The sequence below is a fragment of the Alnus glutinosa genome, chromosome 1 (genome assembly GCF_958979055.1).
Source record: "Alnus glutinosa chromosome 1, dhAlnGlut1.1, whole genome shotgun sequence".
Lineage (NCBI taxonomy): Eukaryota > Viridiplantae > Streptophyta > Magnoliopsida > Fagales > Betulaceae > Alnus > Alnus glutinosa.
The window spans coordinates 51,974,030-51,995,218 of NC_084886.1; the positions used below are offsets into that span (position 1 = coordinate 51,974,030).

The window sequence follows — 21,189 nt, forward strand, 5'->3', positions numbered from 1 at the left end:
GATTTTGAGAGAGTGCAGTTGTTCCAAAAATCTTGGAGAGAAAACCAAAACTATTTGAGCCAAACAGATACTCCAAACCTCTCATTGTTTATATCGTTAAACTACAATAAACCTTCATCATCCACCAAAGTTCCGGGTTGTAGCAAGCAAGTCTGTTCATGGAGGGAACATAAAGTTATAAAACAATAACCTTTCAATTAAGAAGATAAACATTATCTAAAACTTCTAATTAGTGGTATGATAAAAAATTTACCCCTATAAAGTTTCATCTAAATTGTAATCTTGCCTCCAAAGTGAAAAAAAAAATTGCAATAAACCCCAATAAAGTTTCAAAAATGTGTAATGTAGCCATTCCGTTAGCTGATTCCATCTTCCCAAATGGAAAGTACCGCACATGCTATTTTTGGTCCCAACTTCACGAAAATGCCCTCATTTTTCCACCCACTTGCCATGGCCTTTGACATTGCCACCGAATCCACTCTCCAACACCTTCTCCACCCAAGTTTTCTTTGGAGATTGGGAAAGATATTCAATATCAAAGCATAGAGGAGATTGAAAGAAAGCCTTCAAGTCGTCAAAAACTACATGAGCAATGTCATCACGGCGCGCAAGGAATCTCTGTCAGATGATTTATTCTCTCGCTTCATGAACAAACGTGACGTCGATGACAAACCCTTCTCAATGTCCATCCTCCAACGCATCGCTCTAAACTTCGTCCTCGCTGGCTGTGACACATCGTCGGTGGTGCTGAGCTGGTTCTTCTAGCTTGTCATGCACTACCCAAAGGTAGAGGACAAGATCGTTGAGGAGATATCAACGGTCCTGAACGACACACGTGGCGCCGACCATCGAAAATGGGTCCAAGAGCTGTTGGTTTTCGATGAGACCGACCAACTGGTCTACCTGAAAGTTGCACTGGCCGAAACGTTGTGTTTGTTCCCATCTGTGTCGGAGGACTTCAAGTATGTCGTCTCGAACGATGTTTTGCTGGATGACATGTTCGTACCCGCTGGTTCGACGGTGATGTATTCGATATATTTGGTTGGGAGGATGAAGAGTATATGGGGCGAGGATTGCATGGAGTTCAAACCGGACTGATGGCTCTCGGCTGATGGAGACCGGTTCGAATTGCCCAAAGATGGGTACAAGTTTGTGGCCTTCAATGTTGGACAAAGGACTTGTTTGGGGAAGGACTTGGCTTACTTGCAAATGAAGTTTGTGGCTTCGGTTATGCTTTTGAGGTACCAATTATCGTCGGATCCCGATCACCGGGTGGAGTAGAAGATGTCTCTCACGCTGTTCATGAAGAATGGGCTCCATGTGTACCTGAATCCACGTCAGCTCTTTGGTTGAAAATGGAGGGAGGAAAATTCAACAGGTGGCAAAATGAGGGTATTTTCGTGAAGCCGAGACCAAAAATCGCACTGCAGTGTTCCATCAGGGAAGACGAAATCAACTAACGAAATGACTACATTGCAAATTTTTGAAACTTTGTTAGGGTCTATTGCAAATTTTTTCACTTTGGAGACAAAATTGCAATTTGGATGAAACTTTTGGAGAGGGTAAGTTGTAGTTTTCCCTAAAATCTAAGATAAGCCTCGTTCGTTCTTGTAAGCAATTGGTAGCTTTCTTCTTTTAACAAGGGTATGTATTTTGGATCCAACCAAAGGAAAAGGACTTGGAGAGGTAGAGTTACCATCCAATATGCGTATGTTAAACTAGCATATTAAGTTATTAATAGTTAGTATTATAATTAATAGTTATATTACTTTGATAATATAATTATATTGAATAGTTAGTCTATATATAAACACACATATATCACGTGACACATGGTTAACAATAATTATATATTATACTTATATTATAGTTACTTAGTTATATAGAATACATTAAACTTATTACTTGTTCACATTATACATATACCATAGTTTATATTCTCTAGCTAGTTATATATAATAACATATTGTTAATTTGTTACTTATAAACTATATTTTTTTTTGAACAAAAGATCTGAGTATTTCATTAATTAAAGATCACGAGCATAAAAGCTCTTATATAACAAAACTTAAAGCTCTACAAAATCATAACCACATGCTATGAGGTTACATAATCATAGATACAAACAAAATTCTTACAATAAAGTATTATTTATTACTCTCATCTTCCGCTAACTCATGTACAAAAATAGTGAAAGAGTATATTTGCTCCGAGCAGAGTAGATCTTTTTTTGAACAAAAGATCTGAGTATTTCATTAATTAAAGATCACGAGCATAAAAGCTCTTATATAACAAAACTTAAAGCTCTACAAAATCATAACCACATGCTATGAGGTTACATAATCATAGATACAAACAAAATTCTTACAATAAAGTATTATTTATTACTCTCATCTTCCGCTAACTCATGTACAAAAATAGTGAAAGAGTATATTTGCTCCGAGCAGAGTAGATCTAAGATAAGGGTAGTATCCTAAAAATTTATTTAAACCGGTCTAGAGAGATAACCCCTCACACCGACCTATTCAGTCCGTGAGAAATAATCTCTTACACCTGACTAACCTTCATCCCTTAGATCGCTCATGTGGACAAATTTAAATAGAAGAAAATTCTTATTCAAAACAAAAACACAATCAGTAAACAGCAGCAATGACCAGAGAGGAGATGGACGGCACAACACAGAGGTAGATAGACGGATGTATAGCGGAAATACCAAAATTGTTAATCTGGTCGGAGAACACCTTCAAACAAAAGAAAAAACTAGAATGGGAGGGGAAGGGTAGAAGCGGGGAGTAGAAAGGGAAAGGGAGAGGAGAAGGGAGCAGATTTACTCTCTCCTCCTCTCAGATCTGTTTTCTGAGGGGTGAAGTCAAACTTATAGACCATAGTTATGTACTATATATATATATATATATATATATATATATATATATATATATATATATATATATATATATATATATATATACACTATTAATAAATGTATAGAGGTTGGTCACAAACTCATGTTTGAACTCCGCTTTAATCATACATTGAAAAATTTAATAGCCTAATTCGAGCTCTAGTTAATCCAAACTTGTTGAGTAACCTAGTTGCTCGAATGACATTTTAAATGAACCAAAATTGAACACATATTTCATAGCTCGATTCGAGTTGAGCTCGACTCATAAACGAACCAGTTTTAAAATCTAAAAATTCGGCTCGACTCGACTCGATCACAGCCTAATATGCCTGAGTTCAGAACAGTGGCCACGTTAATTAATTTATGTAACCATAAAAAAGGAGTCAATGACGACAGAAGAGCAGTACTACTTATCAACGGATTTTCGCTTGAGGCCGTACTTAATTACCAAATACAAGTGCTAACAGCACACCGCTATTGCTTTTCAGTCAAGCAGAAAGAAACAACTCCATGAAGCTCGCTCACCTTCAAAGTGAATAACGTATAATTAACAACTGCAAGACATTAATTTATTTCTCTTACTTATCTATTAATTATATATGATCCTTCACCAATGGTTATTTATGCGGTTTAACTTCACCAATGGGCTGAAGATCATAATATTAGAATTAATTAAAGTTTAATGAGTAATTAAATGACTAGAGAGATCAACTGTCTATCCAATACTTGATTGTAGAAGGTTTTCCCGGCCGCTATCTTTTTGTGCTGTACCTTCACTAAAATCAAGCTATCTAGCATTGGTAAGTTTACAATTAACCACAGTAAGAACAAGATGAAAATAAAATAGGATCGATAGAGAGTACTACTCGTATTTTGCAAAAGGAATATTCTAGCTTGGATGATCAGGCAGAAGCTGTTGACGAATGACGATATATATATGGCTTCAATTCAGGAAAGAAAAGCTAGCTATGCATGCAAAGAAGCATACAAGAGTGATATTGGTTCCGGCTCGTCTTAATTAGAGCTTTTGATGACATCAGAAGATGAGCCGAACCAATAACACGCCATGTCTACTTCCCCGGAGCTCACTTCTAGCTTAGAGCTTTCTCCGCCATGTTTGGAGAGTTGAAGCCCTACTCCCTTTATATAGAATTAATAATCGACGCAGAGTACAGCAGGTGGTCATATTCATTAATTTAACTGTTTGTATACCGCTTTTTACAAAGGACTAATTAATCATATCGAGAAAGAGCATTATACTATAAGCATATGGGATAATATTTATCAAGATCAGTATTTAGGAATCCCACTAGCTAGTTATCCCTTTTATTAATTGTTTATAATAAGTACCCGCATGATGTACTTAGGACGGAATTTACTTATATTTTTGGTGAAAATAAAAATTAAAAAAATATTAAAAATAATATTGAAGCAATGCTATTTGATTAGAACTTTACATGTTCTTAGACAATAGAAGTACAAAAGGAAAAACCTGATCGTTAAGTCGGGATTTTATTTTATTTTATTTTTCTTATTTAAAATTAAGACTTTATTTCATTTCCTAATTACAATGACTAGATTTGCTTTATTTATTTATTTATTTTCCTTACTAGGATTAGTTTTGCTTTCACTACTATAGGAATAGGTTTACTTTCTGTACAAGTATTTTCTTTTCTTATTAGGATTAGGTTTACTTTTGCTACTAGGAATAGTTTACTTTCTCTACAAGTATTTCTCTACCGTTTATAAGTGAGTTTGCAACGTAAAAAAAAAAAAAATTAAAAAAAAGCCCTTGAATTTATTATTATTAAATCAGAGAATTTTTTCAAACACTCTACAAAGTTTATCGTCCTTTTAGCATTCAGGCTTTTTTTATTTTTTGATGAGAAGACACAAACACTTTTAATTATTGTTACCAAATCTTTCGCTATGTTATATGCAGTGACGGAGCGCAATATTATTTACTCTTCCTTGTAGTCATGCATGCATCACGTGAAGTAGCTAGCTAGGATGCTATTGCATGCAGAGTATCGCCGGCGGCGCCGTGGTTATTGAATCCTTCGAGTCAAATAGTTAAGCTGCTGCATATAGTACTCTTATAGACATATAGTTAATGAAACATCAAGCCAATGGTTCTTGATGCAAATATTTTGAAATCTTATTAGTTGACCAAATCAATGTCGACATTGCAACGAAATCGATTAAGTTCAATGTATGGAACATATTCTAATTAATTAAATTAAGCGTAATCGTTTGTAGAATTAGTTTAATGGGAAGTTTCCTTAAAAAAAAAAAAATTATAGAAAATTAAAGATCCTTCCCTTTGTACATAAAAGTGGATTAATTATCCCTTAAAAAAAAAAAAGTGGATTAATTATAATATTGAAAAGCAATAAAAATAAGAGGCCAGCATAAAGTTAATTATATAAGGATTGGATTGGCCGGTTAGTACTCCCAAGCTAGTGTTCCAACTTGGTCAATTTGTGAAAAAACTTTGATAAAACTTTCAGTGCATGTTAGAAAGACGGTAGTAAAATAAAATTTACTAGGATCATTAGAGCAAGGTTTATTTGTCTCTTAGGTCCTTTCTCAAGCTAATATTCTCATTTAGGGCCTGGCCGGCCGATTTGCACTAGAAAAATACTCCTAGCAGGGGTGTGCAGCACACTTAGAAATAGAGAAACACTTGGCTGGCCATGCACAAAGTGAAATTCAGTATTTAGGAATCCCATGAGCTAGCTAGTTATATTTTATATATATATATATATATCCCTTTTTATTGTTTATAATATATACCTGCATGATGGAGCAATAATATTATTTACTCTTCCTTAGTCATGACACGTTAACTAGGCTGCTATTGCAGAATGTCGCGCGCGGCGCCATGGTTATTGAATCTTTGAGAGTCATATAGTTAAAGATGCACCTACATTAATGGTTAATGAAACATCGAGAGAAAGGTCCTTGACTTATTATATATATATTAAATACTTAATTGCTAGTAAGATCTTGGCGCTCAAAGTTGCAAATATTTTGTAATCTTACGAGTTGACCAAATCAATGTCGATATTGCAAGGAAATTGATCAAGTTCAATGTATGGAACATATTCTACATAACTAAATTAGGCAACTTTAATTTAATTTTGCTGAAATGGTTTGTTGGAAAATTAAAGGTCCTTCCCTAATTGGTATACAAATTGGATTAAATATGTATAGTATCGGCCGTGGAGAGCATAAAAGTAGGAGGCATAAAGTTTAGGATTGGATTGGTTACTCCCAAGTGTTCTAACATAATTAAATACTTGATCGATGCACCATCGACTTCTTCTCTCAACCGAACTAGTGTGACATGGGTTTTTTAAAATTCCTGAGAGTCCTATCAACACTTTGATTGATGTTTGATCGAAAGAAGTAGTGCATTGAAGATGATACATAAATGACATGCATGAGAGTTTGATCGATTCCATGATCGATGTTGAATCAATTGAATGTGTGCATCAAGTGGAATATTGAAACCCAAGATTTCGATTGAGTAAACTTGCAACAACCTGTTTTTTCTTTGGAAAAAATACATTTTATCCTCTCAAAGTTCGACCACTTTTTCACTTTTACCTTTAATGTTTAAAAAACAGCAATGTGCCCCAACAAAGTTTTTGAATTTTTTAATGTAAACACTCCGTTAATTATTTCTATCCTAAATGCCCTATATTTTTAAGAAATAAAAAATAAAAAATAAAAAATAAAAGGTGGCTATAGCCACCTCCATTTGGCCAAAAGGGTGGCTGATGCGCCCCCATATGGCCGGAATGAGGGTAAATGGCCCATGGGGGTGGCCAAACCACCCCCAAACCCTTAGAGAGTGATCGTAGCCATTCCTTTCTTTTTTTAAAAAAAAAAAAGAAAAAAAAAAAGAAAGAAAAAAAGAAGAAAAAAAAAGAGAGGACATTTTGGAAATTAGCACGAGTATACGAGGTAGTTTTAAAAATTTTGTACAAAAAAAAAATGCATGTACAACACATGTGAACCATTTTTCATCAAAGAAGATGGAAATGGCTAACAGAGTGCTTACATTAAAAAATTTAAAAACTTTAATGGAGTATTTTTAAACATTAGAATCAAAAGGAAAAAAAAATGAACAAACTTTAAGAGGTAAGATATATTTTTCCCTTTCTTTTTAGTTGCTTTCCCAACCGAAGTTTTACCCTAAAATATGTAAGCCTCAGTTACCACGATTTTAAGAGAGAGAGAGAGAGAGAGAGAGAGTGCAGTTGTTCCATAAACCTTGAAGAAAAAAACCAAAACTACTTGAGCCACACAGATATTCCAAACCTCTCATTGTTTATATCATTAAACCACAATAAACCATCATCCACCTGAGTTTCGGGTTGCAGCGAGTGACTTCGTGTACGTAAATTAAACATAAAGTTATAAAACAATAACCTTTCAATTAAGAAGATAAACATTATCTAAAACTTCTAATTAGTCGTATTAATAAAATCTGAGATAAGCATAGCCCGTTCTGGTAAGCAATTGGTATACAAGGGTATACATGTATTTTTGATCCAACCAACGGAAAAGGACTTGGAGGGGTAGAGTTACCGTCCATTGTGCTGATAAAAGGGATAAGATATTAAGATAAGCAGTCAGCATATATATTAGCATCTTCTAGATCGAAGAGAGTTGGAAATTTATGTCCCTTCGTAAAGCATATGCTATGGAAGCTTCACAAATTTCCACATATTCAAATGTGATTTGGCAGTGTCTGTTTGCCACGTACGAGATCTAGATATGAATCACTTGACAGTGGTGGGTCATAAGCTTTTTTATTTTCAATATCGATGGCTGCTAGCTTTACGTACAATTTGCACCTAATTAGCGTGAAGTTGTTCTTTAATTCGGGAGACGATCTCATGTTCATGGGTCCACGATAAATAAGAATCTAACAGCGGGTTGCTTGTTTTTAGTTTGATTGATGGAGTAGTGTTTGAATTCTTCAGTGAACTTTGCACTAGGATTCTAACTTGATTTTTATTTTTGTTTTTTTTTTCCACAGAAGAAATAATGAATACCAGCAATTTGTTACGTACCCGCAAGACACGACTCTCATACTTTTCCTCCCTAGCCCTTTGGACACCCCCGCACCTATATATATGCACCCCCTTCACCATTCACAATTAAGCCAAAGAAGAACCAAAACATGGCAACCCATAAACAAGCATTCTTCCTATTATTCTCCCTACTATTTATCACTTTGTGCAAGTCCTCACAAGGGGCTGGGATTGCCATTTATTGGGGCCAAAGCGGCGATGAAGGCTCTTTGGCCAACACTTGTGCAACGGGGAATTATCAATATGTGAACATAGCATTCTTGTCCTCATTTGGTAGTGGCAAAACCCCCGTATTAAACCTAGCCGGCCACTGTAATCCCAGTGCCAATGGTTGCACTGGTCTAAGCACCGACATCAAAGCTTGCCAAGCTCGAGGAATCAAAGTCCTCCTTTCTATTGGTGGCAGTGCCAGAAACTACTCTCTTTCTTCAGCCAACGATGCAAAGCAAGTAGCCAAATACCTTTGGAATAACTACTTAGGTGGTCGGTCCAATTCACGTCCCTTAGGTGATGCGGTTTTGGATGGCATTGATTTTGACATTGAGGCCGGTTCAGGCCACTGGGATGAACTTGCTAGATCGCTTAAAGGGTTCAGCAAACAAAAAAAAGTGTACTTAGCGGCAGCTCCACAGTGCCCATTCCCAGACGCTCACCTAGATGCCGCTATCAAAACAGGCCTATTTGATTATGTTTGGGTTCAATTCTACAACAACCCTCCATGTCAATACGCTGGCAATGCTAACAATCTTTTGAGGGCGTGGAAGACTTGGACCACGGTTCAAGCTAAACAAGTTTTCTTGGGGCTGCCAGCAGCTGCCGCGGCTGCTCCAAGTGGTGGATTTATTCGGGCTAACGTGCTCAAGTCTCAGGTTCTTCCATCCATTAAGAGGTCACCAAAGTATGGAGGGGTTATGCTTTGGAACAAAAAGTTTGATAATGGGTATAGTTCAGCCATAAAGGGCAGCGTCTAGATCATCACATGCCGTGATGAATAAGTTACACATGCCCTGAGGCTTGATGAATAAGTTACACATGCAATTGGGTTTTCCTATCTGTGGAGTGTAACCTAGCTAGCTAGCAAGCCTCTGAATAAGTTACAGATCAATATTATGTATACATTATGACAACTAGCATTTTCGTACGCTTTATTACCCTTTGACTGTTCGATGGAACTCGAATACACCCTCCCTCTTAATGTGCGTTTGAAAATGCGTTTTTGTTGAGAAAAATTGTGATTTTAAACTAAATTATAGAAAATGAATTATTTAGAAACTGTATTTTTTAAAAATTGCGATTTGAAAATTTAGAAAACTGATTTTTTAAATCGCAGGCAATGCGGTGCTTTTTTGATAGCGCAAAATTTTAAAAAGCTAACCTGCAATTTTAAATGTCAAATTACAATTTTGCCAAACGCTTAACTCTGTTTTTAAAAATCAAATTTTCAAATCGCACATTTTAAAATTACTATTTTTAAATTACATTTTTTAAAATCACAAACTCAAACAAACCATTTGCACTACCGACTTACCATAATACTTTTGTCAGGTAAAAAAATTATCCGTAAGTATTTTATAAAGATCTTTAAAAGCCATAAAATCAGTTGGAAGATCATAAGACATATATATATATATATAAATGGAGCCAATAAAAACCATACAGGACTGAGGACGAAAATCTTCATTAATTGCATGCTCCTCCTTGTTAAAATTAATATTAATTAAATACCTTTTTTTTTTTTTTTTTTATCAATTTAAACTTTTGAAACTATAATTTAGCATGGTTTCAATATATATATGTATATAAATCCATCTGAACTAATAGCCAATTTTAGAATAACCTTCTGAATTTTCAACTGCACTAATGTGACCCATCAAACTATTAAAATGTGCCAAAAATACCACTTTTATCGAAATATAAATGGCATTAGTACTCTCGAAATATATACAGCATTAGCATTAATAGTTTGATGGGCTACATTAATTAGTGCACTTAAAAATTCAGTGAGTTATTCTAAAATCGGTTGTTAATTCAACAGTGTTTTTTTTTTTATATTTTTCCTATATACCCTACTCAAACTACCACTCAATTGACAATATCCTCCTCCCAAACTTTCAATTTGGACAATGTTCCCCAAACTACCAAAAATAGTTAATGTTCCTCCAATGACGAAAATACCCTTAATAAAATAAAATAAAAATTCAAAAAATAGAAAAAATAAAAAATAAAATGAACAAAGAAATAAATAAAAATCAAGGGTGGTCAAATTTAAAAATATTAAAATAAAATAAAATAATCATTTTTTAAAAAAATTAAATTTTTTGTTTTTTAAAAGAAATTAAAAAATTTCGCTTTTTTAAAAAAAAAATTAAAATTTTCTTTTTTTTTTAAAAAAATAATAATTTTCTTTCCCTTTTTCAAACAAATTAAAAAAAAAAAAATTATATTGATATTTTTGTTTTATTAAAAAGAATTCTAAAGTCATTTTTGTCTTTTAACACATCCTCCTCTTCTTCTTGTACGTCTTGCTGTTGACAAGTGACAACACTCGAAGTGGAAGAGATAACTTCTCTAGGTGCCTATTCAGGGCATAAACGATGCGCTTTAATTTAATCCAACGGTACCCTTCATATTGGATCCATTAGTGACTCTGATATTGGAATGAGCTCAACATACGAGGCCAAAACAAATTTTGTTCGTATGGGAAATCCGAACAAAATCTTTTCATATGGAGCGAGCAATAGATAAAGACGATTGGACAAAATTTTCATAGAAATTGGTTTTTTAGAAAAAATTTTACGATTTCATATATAAAAAAGTATATGTCCTTTAAATATATAAGAATAACATATTTTTTTATTAATACTATTAAAAAAAATATGTAAGAAGCACATGTTATTTAAATAGCATGTGCTTCTCACATGTCAATGGACACATGTAAATTTTATATGTAGATTGTATGTATTTTCTATAAATCGATTTATAGGAGATTTCTGTTCAAAAGGATTGGGGGTATATGCAAACAAATATATTTGATCCGAAAACCTCCCCAAAAAATGATATTTCTCAAAACATCTTTCGTGCAATTGAGCACTGTAAAGTTAGGAAGATTTTTAAGCATATTTTCATGTCATATTCAGTATTCACCTTACAGGTTGGTCTATGTGATATATTAATGTAGAGTTTAAATTAATGAACCCACCAACTGAAGGTCAAAAGGTGGCTAGGAGAACTTTCGCAATTTTAGGCCGTAGGTAGGGTTGTCAAAATCGTTTGACTCGCTAACATATTAAGGGTTAATCCTGACACGACCCGTTTAGATAAAAATGTCAAAATCTTAAACCCTAACACGGTCCTACTAAATAACAGCTTGACACGACACGACTCGTTTGACACGTTTATTAATAAAGTCTATTAAAAAAAACAAATTTAAACTAAAAAAAAAAAATCATATTGTTTGAATAATTATATTATTTCACAGTTGAAATATAAAATATTGAGTTGTTTTATTGTTCAGTTGTTTTGGTTCAACTTCTAAGTATGAAAACTTGAAAGAAGAAAAAAAAAAAAAAAAACTCCGCTAATTGGTTTTAGTTTTTGCCTTTTTTCTTCAAGTTCTAACTCAATAAAAGAAAAAGAATAGTTTTGTTTTTTGTGAGATTTTTTTTAAAAAAATTAGTCTTTATTCTTTAGATAATGAGAGAAAGAGAGAGGTAACATGATCGATTATTTAGAATTAATTTTTTATGTTAAAAAAAAAAATTAAGTATACGGGTCAACCCACGGGTTAAGCAGGTTGACCTTGTAATGACCTTTTTATTAAACGGGTCTAACGAGTCAACCCTTTTATGACCCAAACCCTTTAAGCTTAACTCTAACCCTTTAACTTCGTGTCGGGTTTGCAGGTCGTGTAAAAAATTATCAGCCCTAATCGTAGGTGGGCTATGGTAGCGTCCAAATCAAAAGCTTATTTGGAAGCATAGCTTGCGAGGAAAAAAGAAAAAAGACAATTTTTGTTCGCTTATTGGATTTGCTCTATGTTAAGGTATGGGTCAACCTTAATCTGATGCTTTTAATTAAACGGATTAGACCCCACAATCTTAATCTACTAATTTCGTGTTGAGTTTGTGAATCATGTCATAAAATTTTCAATTTTAAATGTTATGTATTGGGTTCGAATCATATCGAGACATTAAAATAAGACCAAGTAAATCAATCTAAACTTGACTCATTTAGTTAAACGAATCAAATCTCTTTATTGAAACCATACATTAACAATACTGCGTTAAAAAAATAAATAAATAAATAAATGTTACGCAACAAATCATTAAATGAGACGTTACACAGCAGGTGTACAATCAAATTCATTTAGTATTCATTGATTTGAGCTAGTCATCAATTGCTTTGTAACATATCCTTCAATGTTTTGTTGCATATATAATATCTCTTTCAATACAGTATTATCAATGGTCTCAATACCCTTAACCCTAGTCTTTTAATCTGTTAATTTGTCAAAAATTGAAGATCTTTACTAAAAAAAATAAATAATAATAAAAAAAAGAGATAGACCATAGACTTTTTTTTCTTTTTTATAGATAGACCGTAGACTTTTTGGGCTAAGAAGGAATTTTTCTTTCCATCCATTATAGGAATTTTTGGGCTAAGAAGGAATTTTTTTCTATAATGGGATCAATTTTTTCTGAGTATTGATTAATGAGATGTTGAGGTTTCTGTTAGAAAAAAAAAAAAAAAAAAAAAGAAAAAAAAAAAAAAAAAGAAAAAAAAAGAAAGAAAAGAGAAAAAGTATTAGAGTTCCTTGTCGGGTGAATTTCAATAACAAATTAAAAATGAAACAACTTTGCCAATAGTGCAGCAATGTAAGATATATTTTTTGAGCGTATTATCAATTATATATATCACATATAGTTTTTTTTTTTTTTTTTTTAAATACAACAGTAACCGATTACAAGGAAAAATAAAAAACACAAATACAACAGGGCATGGGCAACCCAAATGTTAAACTAAGAACGTAAGTACGCGGGGGCAATGCTTCCGAAGATGCGGGCCCTTTGACTCGAGGCATGGATGCCACAAAGTCGGGGTCACCAATAAAGGTGATATCACAAGTGTATTGAGTCACTAGAACCCAATCACCGAAACAGGGGTGAACATGGGGGGAAGGAAACAACAAGGAAGCCCAAAAAAACAGTAATACAAAAACAATAAAAATACACAGAAGCAGTCCAGAGGAAGGCGGGGTGGGAGCCTTCCATGACGGCGCGTGGGGAACACGCGCCGCCAAGGAGAGGCCTCTCATCAGCCGGATTCACCGACGTAGCCCAGAAACACCGGAGGCGGTCGAGGGGGGAAGTGGGGAGTGCAAACGTGGCATACACGCGCGGAGGAGAGCAAACAGCTCGCTGGAGCGTGAGTGCCACGCGCGAGGGAGCAGAAGCCGGCTGAGGAAAAAACGACCGTCGGTGGAAACCGGAGACGCCGGTGAACTCGGTGGTGAGGTGCGTGTCTTGTAATTGTTGGCGGAGGAGTGTAGATTTAGATACGAAAAATTGAAATGAAACCCCTTGCCAAAAATTACAAAAAAACTCGGTGGAAGGCGGAGAAAAATAGCATGAAAAGCCGTTGTAAAGACACAAAAACCAGTAAAAAGCAAATAAGATAGGTGGGCAAATGGAGCTTATGCCTTAACTCCAAAGGCTTGAAAAACTGGAAAGAAGGTAGAAGGTTGAAGAGATAGATGATGGAAAGTGAGAAGTAAGGGTGGTCGTATGTTGGAGTGGAAGGAGAAGAGAGGAAAACGGAGATGGGTGGTGGGGAGGGAAGCACTGCTTCCCTCCCATGGCGGCTTGCATAGGAAAAAATCAGGGAGAAAAGGATAGAGGAGAGAGAACGGAGTGTTTCAGAAAGTTGGTTGAGATATGAAAATCAGAAATTAGTGCATTAACGTTTTTAAAACGTTATCACATATAGTTAATTACCATATTTGTTAACCTCAGCTAAAAATTAATATGACATATAATAATGATATTTGTTCAAATTAATAACGTTTTGCTGACCATATATCTTTCTTTGTGCAATTTGGTTTGTGTTTTCCTCTAATATGCTTTTCTTTTCAGACTTTTTTTCACCAATGAGGTCAATTTTGAGTATATACCGAACTTTTGCAAGTACGTTCTAGGAATCAGTAATTGCTTTTGCTGAAAATCTGTCCCACACTCGTGCATTTTGTTTGACTTTCGCCTGCAAGTTTTACGGGTATGATCTGATAATGATCAAGATTCTTTCAAATTTTCTTTCACATTTGTGATTTTAAATACTTAAATTCTAACCATCATTTAGATTTAACAGTCCACATTCAATATGCAACAATAACTTTTCAATTAAGAAGATAAACATTATTTAAAACTTCTAATTAGTCGTATTAATAAAAATCTGAGATAAGCCTCGCCCGTTCTCATAAGCAATTGGTAGCTGTCTTCTTTTAACAAGGGTATACATGTATTTTTGATCCAATCCATGGAAAAGGACTTGGAGGGATAGAGTTACCGTCCATTGTGCTGATAAAAGGGATAAGATATTAAGATAAGCAGTCAGCATATATATTAGCATCTTCTAGATCGAAGAGAGTTGAAATTTATGTCCCTTCGTAAAGCATATGCTATGGAAGCTTCACGAATTTCCACATATTCAAATGTGATTTGGCAGAGTCTGTTTGCCACGTACGAGATCTAGATATGAATCACTTGACTGTGGTGGGTCATAAACTTTTTTATTTTCAATATCGATGGCTGCTAGCTTTACGTACAATTTGCACCTAATTAGCGTGAAGTTGTTCTTTAATTCGGGAGACGATCTCATGTTCATGGGTCCACGATAAATAAGAATCTACCAGCGGGTTGCTTGTTTTTAGTTTGATTGATGGAGTAGTGTTTGAATTCTTCAGTGAACTTTGCACTAGAATTCTAACTTGATTTTTGTTTTTGTTTTTTTTCCTATTTTCTCGTACTTTTCCTCCCTAACCCTTTGGACTCACACGACCCCGCACCTATATCTATATATATATATATGCACTCACTTCACCATTCACAATTAAGCCAAAGAAGAACCAAAACATGGCAACCCATAAACAAGCGTCCTTCCTATTACTATTTTCCCTACTATTCATCACTTTGTGCAAGTCCTCACAAGAGGCTGGGATTGCCATTTATTGGGGCCAAAGCGGCAATGAAGGCTCTTTGGCCGACACTTGTGCAACAGGGAATCATCAATATGTGAATATAGCTTTCGTATCCTCATTTGGTAGTGGCAAAACCCCCATACTAAACCTAGCCGGGCATTGTAATCCCAATGCCAATGGTTGCACCAGTCTAAGCACCGACATCAAAGCTTGCCAAGCTCGAGGCATCAAAGTCCTCCTTTCTATTGGTGGTGGCGTCAGAAGCTACTCTCTTTCTTCAGCCGACGATGCAAAGCAAGTAGTCAACTACCTTTGGAGTAACTACTTAGGCGGTCGATCCAATTCACGTCCCCTAGGTGATGCGGTTTTGGATGGCATTGATTTTGACATTGAGGCCAGTTCAGGCCACTGGGATGAACTCGCTAGATCTCTTAACGGGTTCAGCCAACAAAAAAAAGTGTACTTAGTGGCAGCTCCACAGTGTCCATTCCCGGATGCTCACCTAGATGCTGCTATCAAAACAGGCCTGTTTGATTATGTTTGGGTTCAATTCTACAACAACCCTCCATGTCAATATGCCGGCAATGCTAACAATCTTTTGAGTGCGTGGAAGACATGGACCATGGTTCAAGCTAAACAAGTGTTATTGGGGCTGCCAACGGCTGCTCCAAGTGGTGGATTTATTCCGGCTAACGTGCTCAAGTCTCAAGTTCTTCCATCCATTAAGAGTTCACCAAAGTATGGAGGGGTTATGCTTTGGAACAAAAGGTTGGATAATGGGTATAGTTCAGCCATAAAGGGCAGCGTCTAGATCATCACATGCCCTGATGAATAAGTTACACATGCAATTGGGTTTCCCTATCTATGGAGCGTAACCTAGCTAGCCAACTAACCTCTGAATTGTAAGATATTATCTCCATATATGGCCTATATGCCACATATACGGTGTTTATTATATTTATTGTAAATATAATATACGGTATTATGGTTATGGTAATTTCTATTAATTTAGATTATCGTAATGAAATCATTTAATTAATTTAAAAAATCAATTAATAATATTGTTTCTTTGATGGGAGGAACAATATGGTATTTACCATATTTGAGGGTCCCTGACCTAGCCTATAAATTAATAGCCTGTATACACCATCAGTACGGCAATACAGTCATAGACATAGGTTAGAAGATCCCTCAAATAATCTTTTCTTGTTCTTCAGATGAATTGTGGAAAAGCTTAAGAAAATATGGTTAGAGGTAAGCCTGAATCCTGTCTTATTTGTTTTCTGCTGCGCATGTTAGTTTAAGTAATATGTTGAATATTTCTAACGTGGTATCAGAGCCAACTTCTATGCTATTTTGCTTAGCAATAAGTTTTTGTTTAATCCATAATTTCTATGAACATAGTCTGTTTTTTTATTGCTCACGTTTGGTTGTTAAATCATAGTTTTGTGAACATATTTTTGTTCAATCCAGTAGATGTTTTGTAAATACAATTAAATTTGTTGTTCACATACGTTTGAAAACTCATAAATTTGATATGACAATTTTTTTTTATTTTTTATTTTTATTTTTATTTTTATTATTATTATCACTATTCTGTGTATTGTGATATACTGCCTATTTTTGAATTGCCGTAATCTTGATATGGGTATTTTCATAAAGGGGTGGCGGCTAAGGTTCCAATTTTTAGGGTTTTCAACCCATCTGGAACATTACGGGTCGGGTTGGTTGGTGACCGGGTAGGGTTTCGACCCATTAAGGTTTTTGAATTTGATATATTTTCGGGTAGGGTTTTTTAAAACCCATGCAGTTTTGGGCCAGTACTATACATAGACCCAGAGGCCCGACTCGATTAAGTGGGTTGACCTAATTGCCCAATACAGTAGCCTATTTTAGAGTCTTGTGACCCAAAAGCCCAACCCAATATAGTAGCCCATTACAGTAGCTTTTAAATAAAATTAAAAATAGTAGGCTCATGTGGGGTTTAGAATTTGGGTTGACCAAGTATAAAGAGCTAAGGCCATTTACTAAACCATTGAGCCATGTATTTTATTATGTCTTCATGTTGCAATTTTATTTCTCTTATTGATTTGCATTGATCTGTATTAAAATTATTGTTTCTTTAATACATAAATTGAGGAATATTTTTTAATTGTTAAATTTATATTGTTTAAATATAAATTGCTTGATGCCTAGACCTAAGAATAATTAACAATACCATATACACTGGTGTGTTTACAGTAATATCCAAGAATGCAATGTCTAGAAAAGTTCTGGCTAGGAAAGTCTTGGGATTTAAGTGTGTCCAAGTGACCCCCTCACTTTCCTGGGAACTCACCTGGTTGCACATTGGAAAATACTGTTTACCCTATTTAGGTATTGGTTTGTTATATTCCTAGGGCTATTAAGGGGGCATCTATAAAGTTGTTAGATGTTAATGAAGTCGCAAATATCATAATGATTTTGGGGAGCCACAGCATCCCAAATTTGGATGATAATTGCATCAGGATTACACACACGTAATTATCATTATGATTTTGGGGAGCCACAGCATCCCGATTTTTAATGATAATTACATCAGGATTACACATAAGAACATCATAAAGAATTTTGTTAGATGTTCATAAACTGCAGAGTGATTATTATGATTTTGGGAGAGCCACAGCATCTCGATTTTATAATAATTGCATAAAGATCATATACATGAACTTCATATAGAAAAATTAACATCATCTTGTAATTAATTCATACATTTAATTACTTATCCCCACAGGGAAGTTTTTTTTATTTTTATGACTTAATTAGAATAAGATAACAAATTTAGTATTGAAAGTAAAATTTTCTCTCGGTTGCCCACAGGTACGGAGAATTTTATTTATCAATATTTAAATTTATTAGTCTTATTGATAAAGAGTAAATTTCATGCATGATGCAACCTTTGCCCACAGGTAGGTTGAAATTTACTATTTAAATTGGCATTGGCTAGTTTAAAATAAAGTTAACATCGTCTTGTAATTAATTCATAAATTTAATTACTTATCCCCATAGGGAAGTTTTTATTTTTATGACTTAATTAGAATAAGATAACAAATTTAGTATTAAAAGTAAAATTTCTCTTGGTTGCCCACAGGTACGGAGAATTTCATTTATTAATATTTAAATTTGCTTTAGTCTTATTAATAAAAAGTAAATTTCATGCGTGATGCAACCTTTGCCCATAAGTAGGTTGAAATTTACTATTTACTATTTAAATTGGCATTGGCCAATTTGAAATAAAGTTACTTTATAGCATTAAAGTATTTTTATTTTTTATATTCTTGGTCATTGCAGCTATTCGTATTACTCTACTTTTTGTAGTTTTATATTCCAATACTTTAAGGTAATATTTTTTCTGACTGAAAAATATTAATATGCTTTTTCATTTGGGGTGTTAAAAATTTGGTGTGTTAAAAATTTGGTGCTCCGTGTGGACAAACCACCTACTCCCGCAGAATTAAGTACACCACGTGAGATTATTAAGCATGAACGGTGGGAGTGATTTAATGACTTAAGTTAGATGTTCATGAAATCTCATGTCACTAAAGTCATCAGGTATTTATTCCTGAATGTTTTAGAGCCAAAATTTTATAAAGGTTGTTTATGAACATTTAGTAAGTTCAAACAAAACTTGGCCATCACCCTAATAGAAAAAGCTTTAAAGACAAACCTTTTACATTTTTTAAAGTGTTTATAATCTCATTATGGGAATGAAAGATATTATAGCTTAGCTTAAGTCATTAAAGATTGAGATTTTTTGAGTCATTGTTGGTCTATTTCATTTTTTGAATTCTCTTTTCTAAGTGTAGAATTTTATCTTTTAACAAACATAAGGATAAATAGTTAGTAAGTGAACTTCTAACCATGTGTGTTCAAGGATATGAGAGAATTCATAAAGGGTTCACATGGTTACTCATGTCAAGGGAATGACCGATAAATGCAATCATGTCTAACACTTAAAGCATGAGAATAAGGTGCCAATAAAGTATTATGGCAATCAAGATACCTATTTCTCATGCAATAAGGAAAATTAAGGGCATATAAAGAAATATTGCATGAAGTATAAGAAATGATTTAAAATAAAGATAATCTCATATATCTAGTATGTCGTGAATCTCTTTTAGTGACTCATTCAAATATGTTGTGGATTGATTATGATTTAACAATCCACGTTGTCAACACAAATGCAGAATCCTTTTTAAAATGAATAACACGTGTTTATAATTTGATGTTGTTGGGATTTATAGGTTAATTTTGAAATTCAGTTATATTTTTTTTACCTTTAAAATGATTTATATTCTATAATCTTTTAGATATTTATTTTCTAATTTGGCTTGTTAAAAATTTCAATTTTATTTTAAACTTGAAATTTTTCTTATTTTTTGGTGGAATATTGGTTGGGGTTTAATTAAAGTCAATTTAAAATTGACCTACATCCCAATTTTTGAAACAAAATTATTTGTTTATTTCTGCATACTGATGTTGACGTAAAGCAGAGTCTTTGAGAATTTAAAAATACTCTTATTATGGCTTTGGGGATTGAAATATATCTCCATACAGAAAATAAAATTCGGTAATTTACTGACTTTGGTGCTTGTGTGGACTGCATAAGGGAAAGCATACCAACAAGACTATTAGAGGTGCCAAAGAGAGCCTTTTGAGATTCTTGGGATCATGTACATTGAAAGGCGTTGACCTTTTCATACTCATTGCCTAAATGGTCAGAGATATTTTTATCTCTTTTAGTGATGACCATATAAAGTTTATGTATCTCTATCTTCTAAATATTAAAGTTGGAGTATTAAATGCTTTCAATACCTATAAGGAAGAAGAAGATAAACAATATGAAGATCATAAGATCTAATATAGGCATAGAGTATTAAGGTAGGTACACACAAAAAGGGAAATGATTAGTAATACTAATTTGTTATTACCCTTATAGAGTAAAGCTTTGAAGACCGTTGTGTATATGTTAAACAAGATTACATCTAAGGTTGTCCTTAAGACACCTTTTAAATTATGAAATAGAAGAAAGCTTAGTTTAAATTATTTACACATATGGGGTTGCCTTGCTAAAGAGAGGATTTATAATCCTCGCCTTAGAAAATTAGATTCAAGGACAACCAGCGGATCTTTTATAAGCTATCTAGTAAACTTTAAAGAGTTTTAATGTTTTATTATCCTTCATATAATCCTAGAGTTGTTGATTGTAAAATTTCTAGAGGATGCGGAACCTAGTGGGAGTGCTCATTCACATAAATTGGAATTTGAGGAAGCACTAGAGTTGGCCAAATCTCCTCCCCATAGAGGATGATTGATTGTATTCAGGGAAAATCAGATTGATTATCCTGAGCCACAATCACTTTTAGAACAATCAACTCATACAGAACAGGTTCAAAATCTATTCTCCCATTGCAAAATGCAGAGGAAGTAGAATTAAGAAAAATCCTATAAAATAAGGAGATCAACAATTCTTAGTGATCATGTTGTATATCTCCCAGAGTCTGATGTTGACATTGGACATAAAGATGATCCAAAATTGTTTTCACATGCTATGAGTGGAGAAAACTCCACATAGTGATTCAATGCAATGAAGTAAGAGATAAATCTATGGCTCAAAAGTCAAGCTAGACTCGTAGCCAATGGTTTTACTCATAAAGAAGGCATTGATTATCATGAAACATTATCTCCAGTATCTAAGAATAGTTCACCAAGATAATCTTAGTATTAGTAGCTCATTTTTTGACTTAGAGCTACATCAAATGGATGTGATAACAACTTTCGAGAATAGGGATCTCAAGAAAGAGGTTTACATGAAACAATTAAAAGGGTTTTATAAATAACAGTCAGAAAGCTTGCAAATTAAAGAATTCTATTTATAGGCTGTGATAGATCTCTCATCGGTGATATACTTTTTGCAAGGTTATTATTTTATTGTTTATTAAAAAACC

The 21,189-nt window shown here is 34.0% G+C and overlaps 2 protein-coding genes and 1 pseudogene across 2 annotated transcripts; all 3 read left to right on the forward strand.

Moving 5' to 3' along the window:
- Positions 1–423: 423 nt before the first annotated feature.
- On the forward strand, positions 424–1,353 carry LOC133858356 (cytochrome P450 86A1-like; annotated as a pseudogene).
- Positions 1,354–8,093: 6,740 nt separating this feature from the next.
- LOC133862517 (acidic endochitinase-like) lies at positions 8,094–9,010 on the forward strand. Its single transcript, XM_062298353.1, has one exon. It carries the CDS (start codon positions 8,100–8,102, stop codon positions 8,979–8,981), a length of 882 nt encoding a protein of 293 aa, XP_062154337.1. The 5' UTR covers positions 8,094–8,099; the 3' UTR covers positions 8,982–9,010.
- Positions 9,011–15,130: 6,120 nt separating this feature from the next.
- Positions 15,131–16,087, forward strand: LOC133862529 (acidic endochitinase-like). Its single transcript, XM_062298364.1, has one exon. It carries the CDS (start codon positions 15,138–15,140, stop codon positions 16,011–16,013), a length of 876 nt encoding a protein of 291 aa, XP_062154348.1. The 5' UTR covers positions 15,131–15,137; the 3' UTR covers positions 16,014–16,087.
- The last annotated feature ends 5,102 nt before the right edge of the window (positions 16,088–21,189 follow it).

Bases quoted from the DNA above. Each gene is read 5' to 3' on its own strand.
- LOC133862517 (XM_062298353.1), top strand. From the start codon at position 8,100: ATGGCAACCCATAAACAAGCATTCTTCCTATTATTCTCCCTACTATTT.
- LOC133862529 (XM_062298364.1), top strand. From the start codon at position 15,138: ATGGCAACCCATAAACAAGCGTCCTTCCTATTACTATTTTCCCTACTA.